General features: G+C 38.3%; 1 protein-coding gene across 1 annotated transcript; it reads right to left on the minus strand.

The window, feature by feature from the left end:
- Positions 1-7,476: 7,476 nt before the first annotated feature.
- LOC105048903 (F-box protein At1g67340) lies at positions 7,477-9,109 on the minus strand. Its single transcript, XM_010928383.4, has 3 exons — positions 8,740-9,109; positions 8,468-8,630; positions 7,477-8,382 (listed from the first exon to the last, which is right to left on the minus strand). Exons 1-3 carry the CDS (start codon positions 9,015-9,017, stop codon positions 7,645-7,647), a joined length of 1,179 nt encoding a protein of 392 aa, XP_010926685.1. The 5' UTR covers positions 9,018-9,109; the 3' UTR covers positions 7,477-7,644.
- Between the last annotated feature and the right edge of the window lie 6,872 nt (positions 9,110-15,981).

Below are 15,981 nucleotides of genomic sequence, written 5' to 3' on the forward strand. Positions count from 1 at the left end.
ATGTTATTATATATAATAATAAATATTATATTATGTTATATTAATATAAGATATTTACATAATATACATGATATATTAATATATTGTACTATAAAAAATAATATTATATTATAGTATGCTATACTAACATAATATACTATATAATAATATTTGTATAAAATATTATAACATATTATTATAGTATGATATAATATCCTATATCATTATAATATATAATTATTATATCTTTTTATGAGTAAATTCTAAGGTATGTATAAAGTATAGTTTACAATTTCGTCTAGAATGTTGTTATTGGTGTTGGACCGATGGAATATTTTTCAATTTTTTTTGTTGCATTATTGGCGATCCAAAAAAAATATAAAAAAAGAATAAGCGATATATAAAAAGTTGATTGTATTAATTGGATGATACTAATTCATCAAAAAAAAAATTGTTTGGTGTTTTAAGATTAATTTTAAGATACTATATATAAATTTATTATATATGGTCCGTGAAACATTCAAAGATCAGCAAAAATAAGTTTGATAGTTTGGGTTATATAAAATTATAATATATACATGCACATATTTGATTTAGAACATTGATTATTAGAAAAATTAGTTTAAAATTATGGATTATATTTTGTTGATTAATTTTAAGATTTAATATTTAATACTTAAATATCAAATATTTACTATTTAATATTTAAAATTATGGATTATTTCTTCAATCATTTTGGTTCATATTTTGTTATGGAACTCAACTCAGTAATAATCTAACAAAATTTTATGATATTCGTATTTTCAATTTAGATGAAGAAGTTATGATAGATGAAGACTAACATGAATGCAAATTCATCAGCTAATAAAAAAATTATAAATTATCTTATATTAAAAATTATATATTGATAAAATATCTTAAATTTTTTGCTTTGACTCAAGGTAAATCCCGCTGCGAAGTGCGGGTTACATGCTAATTGTGCATGTGAAGAGAGGCCATCCACCCATATCCTCTCTTCTTTCTTATCAAGCTTCCCTTCATCTATCTCTTCCTTGTTAAATTGTTTCTCCTTTCCTTATTTCCAAGTCTCTTTCTACTATTTCAAATCCTTTTCTTTCTCATAAATAAAGAAGCGTATGGTATGTATTAGGAAGCCGATGAATATATATCATTTGATTATGCATTGTATACTAGTAAACATTGTATTCTAGAAAATGTGTATAGATTTACCTATATGTATGTATTGGAACACCAAATAACTATTTTACTAGATGTATATGACCTGGCCATGTAGTATGTAGTGATAAATATCATGTTTCAAAAATTATACATTGATTTATCTAGAGATGTGTATTAGGATCGATGTTGGATAGCTATTTTTACAAGAGATGTATAGTACCTGATTATATACTATATATTAGATTATAATCCCATGCGATGCATAGGATGCGAGACTTAGAGAGGTTCGAGAGGTCTCAAAACATCAAGGGACCAACTCACACAGCCATAACTCGCACAAACTCTCATAAAATTCACTTTATTTTAATATATTTTTAATTTATTTTTATTTTAGACTATAAATAGCCTCTACTCTTTTTTTTATTTTTTATTTATTTGTTAAAGAAGAAAGATCTTTTTTCGTTCTCCAAAGCTCGTCCTCCCATCCACTTTCTCTCCTCTCTCTTTCTCTTGCTGTCATCAGAAAACTCCTCTTGCCTCCACGGCGTCTCCCGTTTGCTCCTCCACCATTGCCTCCTCCACTGACGACATCTTCCCCAGCTACTAGACCCAAATTCCTAGATTGGCAGCACCATCAGGAGCTTCTAGAGTGAGGGTCTCCTTGCTAGGACGACCGGCAACTCCCGAAGGTGGATGGAGGCAGCGGTGGTGAGGTGGAGTTCGGGTTCATCCACTTTTCCTCCTCTCTCTTTCTTTATCTCTTTCTCTTGCTATTGCCACAAAACTCCTCTTGCCTCCATGGCATCTTCCACTCGCTCCTCCACCATCACCTCCTCCACCATTGCCTCCTCCATCGACGACATCTCCTCCCAACTGTCGGATCCCAGTTGCCAGATTGGTAGCCCCATCGGAGGCCACTTTTCCAAAGTGAGACAAAGAAAGAAAGTCCTGAGAGAGAAGAGAGAGACAAGGGTATGGAAGAAGGGGCTTCGACCGTGACAGTCTCCCTAGAGCCACTACTTCAGTCGTCCCAGGCATCGGCCTAGCCAATGAGGCCAAATTGGGTGGGGGCCATTCTAGGTCAAGCGGCGAGCCGATAAGGCCCCTCGATGTTGGTGCGTGAGACCGCAGCATGGCAGCTAGAGTGCCGTGCTAACTAGGCCTACTCATGACCAGTGGTGGCGCTTGACATCACTTGAAACCTGGCCTTCACTGTAGTATCTATTATAGTTGTTGGGGGCCATAACCCTAGAGCAGCCTAACATGCCAGTCTAGATTTGAATTGCCAGGTATGTGGTCCAGTGCATTGTCCATGTGGTGCTGGTTTGGGTGGAGTACCGATGGTGGAGGATACGACCACACAAGGTCGAGGAGGGGGGTGGCAATGGGGAGAGGGCACAGGATGGAGACGATGTCGGTTTGGACTGGGAGACATCGATCACGATCGATTTTTTTGAGAAGTTTCACGAGTACAAGGTTTGAGAGCTTCCATGAGCATTGCGACGTGGCCGATGGAGACTCTATTTTGTCACATGTCAAACGGAGACCATACCAACACAGAAACCTCTATTTTAATATATATACTAGCTTAGAACCCAATGCGATTATGGGATGGGAATCTAAGAAACCCTCTGGTCTCTTCTCTCAAGTACTCTCCTTTCCCATATCTCTAAAAAAGATAATAAAATAAAAAAAAATAAAAAAAAAAAAATCAATGGTGGCAATCCCATCCTCTTCCCCACTCCCTACCCGCACCCCCCCTCTGGACTCGAACCGCCGTCCCAGCGAGAAGAGGTGGAGGCCTACGCCCTCACCACTGACGGCCCCCACCCACTTGTCATCGTTCCCACCACCATCTGTGGTGGTGATCCCCTCCTCTTCCCCACTCCCTACCCACACTCCCCCTCTGAGTTCGAACCGTTGTTCCTGTGAGAAGAGGTGGAGGCCCTTGGACATGGTCATTCCATCATCGTTGTAGAAGGAGATGAGGAAGGATTAGAAGAAGAGAAGAAGACCCCCAAATCCCTTCTTGCCACCACTTCCTCCTTCCATCGCACTCAGAGGATGACTCCCCTCTATTCTTTGATCAAAAAGATCTACAGGAAAGTGGTGCAATCCCACACCGACACACAGCAAAGGCCCAAAGAATGATGCCCTATCAAACGTCGCCTGATTTTAATGTGGATCCGATTGGAGCCATAGTCTACGATCGGACCTAGAGAGATCTCTAGAGCTGAGATGGTTGAAGGGATGGGCGGAGAAAAGAGATTGGCGATAGTGGTGGCCATGACGTCGGGCCGCACCACGGAACCTCGGAGGCAAGCACTGTTGGGCTGACCTATGGATTTTTTCAGATTTGGGAGCGGCAAGTATTATACACCATCGCAGAGAAGGAAAAAAAATATTGCTGTCTCCATTTTAAATGCCTCTACCGAGAGGTCTTCCACAACCACACGACTCCCCCTCCTTGTTTCCAAACACCCATATATTTAAGGCGGCTCTCCTTGCGTCACCCTCTTCATTGTTCGCATCGAACTCAATGTCACCATCGAGCTTGAGGTCCTCGTCCACAACCCCAACCGAGCGACAACGTCACTGTGGAGCTTGAGGTCCTCATCCACAACCCTAATCGAGCCGCATGTCAAGTTCTATATCGAGACCGATCAACTCGCAACAAAGCTCTTGAGCCTGATTGCGAACGTGGCCGTCAGCGAGGTGGTGTTCGATTCGTCGATAGAGAAACGTGAACAACACCAGAGGAGCAGTCATGGTAGGAGGGAGATAAGCAGTCCTCTCTCTCTCTATCGCTGGGAGGGAAGTGCGGACGCAAGACCGGAGCCCTTTTTTTTATTTGTCCACATGGCTTTCTCTCACTCTTCCTAAAACTCAATGTGCCGCACGGAGGCTTCTCCAATGGAAGGCTTCTATTTATATATATATATATATTAGATTAATGAACACTATATTTCATAAATTGTATATCAATTTATGTAGATATGTGTGTTGTATTGTTACTGGATGTGTATAAAAAAATCTTTCTGTATATATTCGGAAGCCGATGAGTGTATATCACCTGACCATATACTTTGTATTGGTGAACATCATATTTTAGAGACTGTATATTAATTTACTTAAAGGTATATATTGAGATATTGGATGACTATTTTATTAGGTATGAATTATCTGATAGTATGTATTGATAAATATGATGTTTTGGAAACTATATAACTTAGAGATATTTATAGAATACTAGTTGATTACTTTGTAAAATGTATATTATCTGGTCATGCATGTACTGATGAATATCATATTTTTTAAATTATATGTAGATTTATCTAGAGGTATATATTAAAATATTAAAAATTATTTTGTTAGATATATATCATCTAACCCTGTGCTATATATTATCTAAATTTTTTATATATTTTTTAGATCATGAAACTGACGGTCTTTGCTAACAGGAGGATTCTTACCTAAATTTGATTTTAAGATTTTCTTTTTTTAAGATGTGTTCTCCAGGAAAGGTGGTAAAATAGAAAGTCCGTCCCATACGATATTTTTTGGTGGATGCACTATAGGATTTTTGTTCTATGAAGTGGGGGTGCACTCTTGAAGTGAGTGTGTTCGTGAGCCATATGTGAGTTAGTCCTTGGAATGATCTATTCTCAGCTGCCAGGCACCATAGCGTTCTTATCCGTGAGGTGAATTTCTAAGGTGAGCCAAGCACCACGCATATTGCTCTTTTTTATCATTTTACAGGTTTTCAGTAAAATTATTTTTTTCTCTCACCAATTTCCCTTCATTATTGTTTGTTGTGCTATTTTGTAGCTTGTTCCTGGACCGGCACATTTTAGTTACATCAAGGATTGTACCATTCTATAAAATATCATCTTGCGTCTTATAATCCATCAGTTAATTTGAGCTATAAATATACTTTATTACAGTCAATGATATGGGTCATCTCCATTGATGTGCAAAACAACAATTAATTAAAAAACTCACTGGACTCTCCGATGGTTAAGTTTTTTTTTTTTTTTTTTTTTCTGATAGAAAAGAGGAATTGGGAAGGAGGCATCCCGGCATAGTTATCTTCTCTGGGTGTGACCATAAAGCCTCCAATCCTACTGAAAAATATTCGATTCGAAGGATAATTTGAGAAGGATCCTCCTCCCCATCATATGGACGAACCCAACGGATGAATCATCATCTCAATCCCATCGAAGTCTAACAGACCAAAAATTACTTTCAATATCCATGTCCAGACTATCAAGATCAACTTCCTTCTGATCATTCACGTTCTGTCATTTAATCGAAGTTTCGATGTCCATCGTAACTCGAATCCGGATCACTTGTTTAGAAGTCATTCCGCTAGGCCACTCCCTCGATGGTTAAGATAAAGGGGGAATGAGTATGTGGGAGAAGAAAGGTGAATGAGAATTTTGGTATAGTAGGGTTTTGTATTTCTTATGGAGAGTGCTCTATGTCCATATATGGTCAGGGGTCCAAAATCTCCGGAGGGTTGTACTGTAATGGGCCGAAATCATGCAGTAACTATGAAAGATTACATGGTAACCAATTTAAGATATAAGGTAATTGCTTGGAACCATTATAGTAATCTTTAATTATTGGAGTGACATAGGAAGTACATTTCTGCATAGAGTAGGGAACCGCTGCCCGAGATAAAAGGACTGAAATTGGTCTAAATCGAATGGTTGTCTGTCTAAATTGCAGAACTTTATGTCGAACGGTGTATCACTTTAGAAGTTGGTTGCTTTTGGCATCATCTTATTCTTAGATCGGCCAGGGTAGATCTAACTTAGCTATACAGTGCCACACCAGCTTTGGGTTGGACAAATCTGATCGTGCCACATCATCGGAGTCATTTTCTGTTGCTTAATATTTTGAGTCCATATCAAGCCCTATACAAGTGCGTGTTTAGGTCCAGCCATGCTACTTGCACCTTGAGTCATCCTAGTTATGGCCACATCAATGTATTTGAATTTCCGAGGAACATTGTTGGCTCTACACCATCCCATCACCGACCATCCAAAAAAAATCAACAAATTAAGAGAGGCCGGCTCGAGGCCAAGGACAGTCCGTTGGAGGTGGGTGGGATCGAATCTGCCCTCTGCGTCAGCTTTTTCGGTGAACCTTCCACCCCACATCCCATCACCCCATGGTACGTTCACCCCTCGCCTCTGTTCTTAGTGCTCCAAAGCATCACACCTCCACTTGTTGGGTGGAGGCTAGATCAGGATAAGGAGAGGAAGGTGGGTTAGCTTTTGATAGCTGAGAACCAAATCTCAGCTTCTTTTCTTTCTTTTTTTTTCCCCTTTTTTTTCTTTTTTAAATTATTTTTATTTTTCTTTTTGACCATCAACTGCAAAAAGATTGGTAGATCGTGGGCGTAATAGATTTTGATCTATTGGAGCTTTGGATTCCTGCTACTCCCCCTCACTACTCACTGTCTCCCTCTTTATTTTTTGTTATCTCATGAGGAAAATGGAACCATCTATATATAGATTATTATATGACTTGAGTCATGGCAGTGTTATTGTAAGTATTATTATATGGCTTTGTTTATTGAATAATTTGTCTCCTCTCCAGCCATCAACTTAACCCCAACGCAAAGGCAATTTAGGGAAGTCCACTCGCTCTGCGGAAAGTAAAACACGAAAAAGGTGAAAGCCGTGAAAGTTCGTCACGCTTCTCTTGCTCTCTTTCATTCTTTTATATAGACTTCTTTACTTCAATTTCGTTTTATTATTTTTTTTTCCCTTCCAACTTGCATGATGAAAGGGCCTCTCGAAAAAGAAGAGTTTTCTAGAAAGAGGAGAAAGTCTCAACTCAAAAATAGGGTTAAAGCATAAAGAATGAACATGGGCTTAGAAGGAAAAGATCCCAATAAGTGCAGCATCACCTTTTTTTTTTTTAATGGACCAATACAAGATTGTCTTGACATTATGTGAATGAAATGAGAATAAATTTAAGTGAGGAAGAGCTATTTTGAGATGCTGCGCTTGAAAACATTAGGTTTATTTTGAATCAAAGGTTTCCCAATCAAAATGTCTAATATATTTTAAAGCATGAAGGGTTATGTCAGCACCTAAGTATTGACATTTATTATTTTTAAAAATACTAAAATTTAAAACTTTTTTTATTGATAAAATAGGCAAATAAATTATAAAACGCTTCAGAACCATCCACACTAAATCCACTGGTGACTAAAAAACAGCTAACCTTTTTTTTTTTTTTGCATAAATTAGATCAAAATTAAGAACAGCCGAATAACTTTTGCCTCAGTGGAGATTACATGCCTCCATCTAAAATGGTGCTCTAAAAACTAAATTAGAGAAGGGAAAAGATAAATAAACATAGAGGAGAGCAGTATTTTTTTTTCTCAACTGTACAACCGAGAGAGAAAAAAACAAAAGACTCCTCTAAATTAACTCATCCCAACATCGACCACAGGAGTCCTAACCTCTCTCATTCCATACCGCCACCATCACCACCAACGGCCGCCGCCGGCGCGGCGGCGCCGTACTCTCCGGCAGCCGCGACCTCGGCCGCAGCAGCAGCGCCGCCGTCGAGGAGCCAGCGGTCCATGGGGGTGCACTTGGCCTTGTGGGCGAGCTTCCAGTCGAGCGCCTGGCACGCCCGGGAGCAGTAGTTCACGGTCCCGCACACCGAGCACCGCCGGAACTCGTGCCGCCGAGTCTCCGGCCGCCCGCACTCCCCGTGCGAGCAAAGCCTTAGCCCCTCCCCCGCCCCGGCCCCCCGCGCCCCAAACCACTCCACCAGGAACCGGTTCGCCGGGTGCGGCTCCGGCGCCGGCACGCTCCACCCGAAGTCGCTCAGCAGCGGGCAGCACCCTGTCGGCACCGCCGCCTCCGCCGGTGGCCAGCGGGCGGAAGAGAGAACGGCTGCGAGCTCCCGGGCGTTGGCCTGGACGAGGAAGCGGCGACCCTCGGCGACGTTCCGGCGGACGCCGTAGCCGTCCTGGAGGCAGTGGCCCAGCTCGCGGAGGGCGTCCACGTGGCCGAGGAAGGCGGCGCGGGCGCAGAGCGCGACGCCGGCCCGGAGATCCTTGTCGTTCTTCGACCCGCCGCTGCCGTTGAACTGGACCACCGCCAGCGAGTAGAGCGCCGCCGCGTGCGATCCTATCGCCGCCCGCGCCATCAGCGCCGCCCCGCTCCCCCTGTTCTGGAGGCAGTAGAATCGGATCTGCCCAAAATCACACCTTTAATCCCTCCATTCCAAGAAAAATAGCACCAAAGACTGAGAGACAAATAGGGGGATCTCAACCTACCATGCCGAGGATATAGCACGCTTCAAAATTTCCGGCATCGGCGCACTGCTTCAAGAAGCGATGGGCGGATTCGGACCAGTTCTTGGCCCGGACGGTGAGCGATTTCGCCGACGCCTTCGAAAGAACCAGGGGATGCAGACCTAATCCGTTCAATCTCTTACATCTGTCACCCAAACCACAAAAAGATCAGATTTTTACCCCGAATGCGAAGCAAAAACCACGAAATCGAACCGATGGCATCAAAAAGCTCGGATTTAACGAAGGAATAGTACGTCAGGAGTATGTTGATTAGGTGGGAAGCGCTGGTGGCGGAAGAGCTGAGCTTGGAAAGGATACAGACAACAATATCGTCCGGCAAGCCATCAAAGAAGTCCGGTTTCTGACCACCACCTCCCTCCGCCGCAGCAGGCGACGAGCAGCGGCGCCGCTTCCCGGAGAAATCTTCCCTCACTTGTCCTCTCCGCCTCTTTCTCTCCCTCTCCTTCCTTCCTTCCCAACCATCCACCTCCGACGGGGGCTTCGTGTATCGCGACCCGCTCCTCGTTTGCATCGCTCTCTATCTCTCACTCGCTAACAGTCGCCGGAGAAATGAACAGGGGAAGAAAGAGCGATAAGAGGCCAAGGAACAGGGCGTGTGAGAGAGGCGAGGACCCGAATGCTATTTATACGGACACCGACAGAGACCCTGCTCACCATTTTACCATTTCCATCGCAATGCTGCCGGGATTTACGATCCCGCCCCCCAGTCAAATCCCGTTGACCCAACCGGCTCCCTTTCCTTCGCCCATAATCAAACCGCCTCCCGCATAAATTATCCATGTGGATGATATCGTAAACGTTTAACGCACCCTCTAACGGTCGTTTACGCGCAGCGCGTAGACATTAACGCGGCTGTTCAAAATGGATGGTTCCTTAAAGCTGGGGCACCATCGTTAACTTTTTTTTAAAAACAAAAAACTTTTATCATTTGTTAACTTTTTTATTTTTATTATTTAAGAAATATTATTAATTAAAACTATCTTTTACTTTATGTGGGAATTGGTTAACGGCTAGCTGATATTGTCTGGTGCGTTTTCTTGTTTCCCAATTGTGGGATTAAATAAAAGTAACCGTTGAGACCACTAAGAGACGCTGTCTCGTGATTTTACCCCAAAAAAATAAATTATCTTATGGTAATTTGGCGACTGGGATTTCGTTATTGTAGACGGCAGTTAGGATTGAAGGGCTCTAAAGAACTCAGATAGAGATCAATGACAGTATCCAGCTCAACCAGAAGGAATGGTCAATCCCAGACCGTTGTTTTCTACTCTTTTGGATCTGGGGCTCAGATTGAATCTGCCAATGGTCGAAATGTCTGAATAGGATGAGCAATTTCTTTTAGTAAGGATTAGCCAACTGATATGTGACACAACAACCGTATAAATATAGGATTTATTTTTTGATGTCCCCAAAAAAAAATTGTGTGTGATTCTAGATTTTGTGAGATATGGTCTTCTTTATGTCCTGCAAATGGGACATGAATAGGTGCAGTTTTTGGTAGAGCATGATATATTGTTATGCAAAGTACTGAATGAAATCCAATACCAAATCGAGAGAGAATATGCCACTGTCTCAGATAAGATAATGCTTTATGATATGATGTGCGATGCAAAGAGGGCAGGTCACCTCATGGTGCCCATCCATGAACTGTTTCCACCCCACCAGTTTGCAATATAAACTGGGTCCTCTAGGGGATGCTTGGTGAAGATATGTGGAATCTAAATGGTTTTGTGAGTCTCATAATTTTTTTTTATGATGGTTCAAAACATGAGCTTGTATGGATGTCCACATCTGAATGGAGACAACCTGGTTTCTCTCCATTGCATGGTATATTTTTTTTGCCATGTTATAACCAGCATTACATACATATCTGAATGGAGACAACTTGGTTTCCCTCCATTGCATGGTATATAAATGCATATATTTTTTTTTTCCCAAGCTTTTCCTCATGATATTTGTTCTTCTTGGATTTTCTCATTGAACTTTCTATTCCAAGAGAGTTTGGACTTTATTAGCTATGACAACTTGACTACAGATGGGGGTGGCAATTTCATTGATTCATCGGATATTTTGATCTAATCTGATTCGAATGGAGTCAGTTTTATCCAATCCAATTAAAATTCCAGATGAGTATGGGTTCTAGAAAAAAATATCCAAAATAAATTCAAATTGAATATGAGTAATAGTATGCCTCACTTTGAATTCGATCTAGTATAATCTTAATCTAAATCTCTTTTTAAAATTATAATTATTTTATAATACTTACATGATGGATTTTTTATCTGATCCAATCTGATCTGATTCCTCTTATCTATTCAATCTGATCTAATCTAATCAGAAACGAATACATGGCAGATATGGATATAAAATTTTTAATTATGAAAGATATAAATATTGATAGATTCAATTCATATCCGGTTCGTCATTATTCTTAGTTGCAGATCAAATAGCAAAAACTTTCATTCTCAAGCGGGAATCCAAACTTTGCTAATTTGAGTGGCACTCAACTTCTTACCCTAAAAGGCTTCTGAATTCATTGTATTTCAACAATTTCTTTTCGTGGTAGTCCTCCCAGAGACAACTTTTCAAATTTTATATTCATTTCCCATCTCATGAAATGAATTTATGGGTAAAACATGTTTATACTCTTTAAATAAAATTATGGGCATAACCCAGCTCATTCTCCGTCACCCTGATTATAATATGCAATTATTAGAGGTCACATTAGAAGGTTTGGATTTTACAACAAGCATGCCAATCAAGATAAATTTTCCATGATTAAACTTGAATAATTTAGATAGACAAGGACAAAAAAGGTACATATAATTTTTGAATGATCAAAAGAAAACGGCCACCTCCGTCCAAACAACGACCATCTAGAAGTTGTCGCTGGGACTAGCCGATTTTTCTTTCCTGACTCCTATATATATATATATAATGCTTGGATCCTTTCGTCTTCGCAACTTTGTCTGAAACTCTGCATTGAATGGTTCATCCTAGAATTATCACAAAGTGACCTAAGCTAAACCAGTTGAAAAGAAGGATTTTTTTTTTTTTTCACGCTACCCCCTAGCATGCATTCATATTGTCTTCATTTTCCTGCAATACAGTCCTTCAAGTAGTTCACAAGCCTACAAAAAGATTCAGCACTAAGTAATTATTTTTAAGATTGATAAATATATTTGCAATCTTAAGGATACATTGCAAGTGCCAAAGGGTGGCCTTCATGAAGTCTGGTTCTGGAAAATATTCATGGGCAATTGGAATAATTAATGGAGGGAAAGCAAGGGATATATATGTATGTAATGTATGCATTTATGCAGAAATGTGACATTGCATGGTATAACCAGCAACTTTTTTGGAACAAAAAAATTAAAACATAATTCATTCAATGTTTTGGATTCCATTTAATTTGGCAAATAGGTATGTTTTATTATCGGATTGAGATCCTCTGTAGTACTTAAAAAGTACTATAGAATGCCGTGCATGTTTTTGGAGATCCATCAAAAGATGGATGGTTATGTAATATCTATCTAAATTGTTCAAATACTTTTAAGATTTATCTATTTTTATTTTTTTAATATTTTAATGCATACGGCCATCCATCGTTTGATGGACGTCTTCGAAGCATGTATAGCATCTTAAGGTATTTTTAAATACCGCAGATGATCCATTCTTTTCGTTATCTTGTCATCTTCACCGAAGGATACATTATCTACCGAACCAGCTTTGCATTTTTTCCCTGTTGGAGTTAATGTGGACATAAAGGTGATCGATGGGTCCATTTTCTCTTGCATGCTAGTGAGGCCTAGCTGTAAAATCTAAGCTACATCATTGTCCTCTTAAAGATCATTATAATGATAAAAAAGTTCTCATCTCAAAACCTTTCTATTGAAGTTAAGGGCACCCTCCACATGTGCGTGCATCAATGCCCATTAATCTTTTCCCCTTATCATGCACATTATACTAATCCAATAGAAATTTACTTTACTATAAGTACATTTTTATTGTTTAGTAGAATTACTATGAGATTTGAATGTGTCAAGAATTACTTGTTTATAAAAGCTAGTAAGTCTTAAATTTTTTGTTGTATCAGCTCATATGTAGATAAATTTTTCTTGATTATAACATTCACGAAGTAACCAGACTTACTTTGGTCCAATTCATAGACTAGTCCATGCATTGCAACGTCCAAAGCACATAAAAAGATGTGGTTATAGAGAAAAAAAATTAAAAGGAGAATTATGTTCATGCTTTTGTGGAAACTGTAAGCTAGGGATCCCCTATCTCACATGTAGAAGAGCATGCTATGTGGAGTAGATTGATTGTACCAATCGAAGATCCAGAATGAATATCAAATACAAAAAATATTTATAGAGGATCATGAAAAAATAATTATGGAAGAAAAAATTAGGAGAGAAAAATAAATTTATTCAAAAGAGCATAAATGCCAAAATCTCATAAAGATGCCTGAAAAAGAGTCTCTACATGCTAAATAATCTCTTCTTTCTTTTTCTTCCCACACCAAAGTAGACACCAATGATCCCTTTAAATAGGAATCACAAAGATGGGAGTTTGACTTCTATCTAAACTTAAAAAAATAAAACACATTGAAACATATACTCTAAACTAAATAAAATAACCCTAGATATAGAGTTTTATTTCAAATAGAATACAAAAGAAATAATAAATAGAGTCCTATTTGAAATTGGATACGCAATGATTCTTAACACTCTCTCTCATTATGAAGTCTATATAAAAATACTAAATTTATCAATATCATGAAATGTTATAATAGCTGTTCTGGTGTAGAGAGAGTCTTTTTAGTCCCACATCGGTTATGAGTCAAGAGAGAGTATAGCTTATATAGATTGAAATATTTTCTCCTCCATAAGACGTCTTTTAAAGAACAAAACTGTGAGGCTCCGGCCATACGATAGTGCTAGGGGTCAAAGCAGACAATACCTTATACATATGGATGCGGAGGCATAAGCCAACCATCTGAGCTATCTGACCTCTTGACCCAGGACCGCAACATTGGCACCATCTGTGGGATCACCTTTTACTCACAGATACTCTCTCTTGACTGGAAGAGCTGTGTTATGGTGTAGAAAGGATCTTTTTAGTCTCACATCGATTATGAGTTAAGAAGAATGGCTTATATGGATTAGAACATTCTCTTTCCCGTGAAGTGCCTTTTAAAGGATAAAATCGTAAAGCCTTGTATGACAACGTCAGAGATCATATTAGATAATACCTTACGTATGCGGATGTGGAGCTATAAGCCAACCATCCGAGCTATTTGACCCCTTGACCCATGACCGCAACAATAGCCATTGCGATTATTGCTGCAATAATGCAATATATAGTGACTTATCGAACCAATAATTAAATAGCAAAACTTCGTTATTAGCTAGAACAATAATTTTTCGCTAGCTCATATTTTTCGATGTAGATATTGAAATCAATGATGTCCTACAATGCTTTCTCTCAGCACTAATTCCACGATCATGATATCAAGATTCTCTTAAGCATTTAGTTTATCTCAAATGAATATCAAGTAAATGCTAGTTATATTTATTGCTTATCAAAGGCACATCGATTGTTACCTGCCAATCTATGAAATCAACCATAAAACTTTGGCTATATTTACATACCTCAACTTTAGTAGCTTCAGGTATCGACATACAATTGATTTCTACATATGAAATCAAATCTTCATGCATCAAATTTTCTAACAGCTTGAACTTTGAAGTAGTTTCAAAATTAATTGATGTACAAAAATTTTTGTTAACCACCAAGGTACAACATGAATCATTTCCACCAAGTATATCTTCTTATTGCTTGTTCTCGAAAACTGCTCCAAAATTAGTTAGCTTTTCATCCTCATGGCTGACTAAATCCTCGCATCAAATATCCATATCTTCGATAGCTTCAAGCCTTCAATATAGGACTCCTTCATATGATTTGATTCCTTAACATGAATCTTTATAATTAAATCAATTGTTGCATCCTTTAACCCTTCCTAAGCAAATCCAAAATTATCTAGTCCTTCAATTACAATCTATTCTGAACTTGATATAATATCCACTTGATCAAGCTCCTCTTGTTATAAATTCTCTTCTAGACTTGATTGATCCTCAAGCTGATCAATCTTATCATACTCTAAATCTTCAGAAATTGATCCAGTTTCTAACTGATCAAATCTTTCCTATTTTAAATATGTATCTTTGAATCAATTTTGTTCTTCTTCTAGATCTTTGGGGAAGGCTAGAGCCAAAATCTATCATTTAGGTAGTTTTTACTTGGGATGTCTCATCTTGCTTGAATTTGAGTGGATGGTCGTAAGAATATCCCATGCTTTCTTCGACTCTTTTATATCCTGAATATGAAGATAATTTTCTTTATCAATTGAAATTTGAATAATCCATATTACTTCGTTGGATTTCAGATTTTATTTTCTTTTCATAATTTCATCTATTGGCATCATCTCTGATTCATTTAAAATATTCTATAAATCTTAATCTTTCATATAAGATTTGACAAGATTCTTCCAATATAGATAATAGGTATTGCTCAACTTACTATGAAAGAGGTAGTAGTAAAAGTAGCCATACTAATATTGAAAGGGCAGGCATCTTACTTATGAACCATTGATAGTGAAGGTAATAGTATTGTCCATGATGATTCATCTCTTGAATCACTAAAATAAGAGTCCATACACACTACTACACAGTGAATTACTGAAAGTTCTTTAACCATACCGAGCTATAATCATAGAAATCATCCATACTCAAGTCATCGCTCCAAAAATTATGCTCCAAAAAAATCTAATTGAAGGTACAAACTACTCAACCATTCTCCAAGTCTATGGCTCTAAAATCATGTAAAACCATAAACCCACAAGCCATTAAATTTAGATTCTTAGCTCTGATACCATGCAGAATGGTCAATATCAAAATCTTAGCTTCGATACCATGTAGAATGGCATACTACCTAAAATAAACTAATCATACGAACCTAAGATCTGGAACCAATATCAAATACAAAAATATTTATAGAAAATCATGAAAAAAATAATTATGAAAGAAAAAAATTGAAAGAGAAAAATAAATTTATTCAAAAAAAATAAAGACCAAAACCTCATAAAGAGACCTCATGAAAGAATCTCCATATGCTAAAATAATATCTTCTCTCTTCTTTTCTACACCAAAGGAGAAGCCAATGATCCCTTTAAATAGAGATCATATGGATAGAAGTTGACTCTTATCTGAACTTAAAAAATAAAATCCAATAAAACACAACATCTAAACTAAATAAAGTAACCTAGAGATAGAGTCCTATTTTAAATAAGACACAAAAGGAATAATAAATAGAGTCCTATTTATGATTGAATCCACAATTATTCTCAATACTCAGAATCCTTTGATTTCTTAAATTTCTATATTTATAGTGCCTTCATTTATATAGACAAT

The sequence above is a fragment of the Elaeis guineensis genome, chromosome 7 (assembly GCF_000442705.2).
Source record: "Elaeis guineensis isolate ETL-2024a chromosome 7, EG11, whole genome shotgun sequence".
Lineage (NCBI taxonomy): Eukaryota > Viridiplantae > Streptophyta > Magnoliopsida > Arecales > Arecaceae > Elaeis > Elaeis guineensis.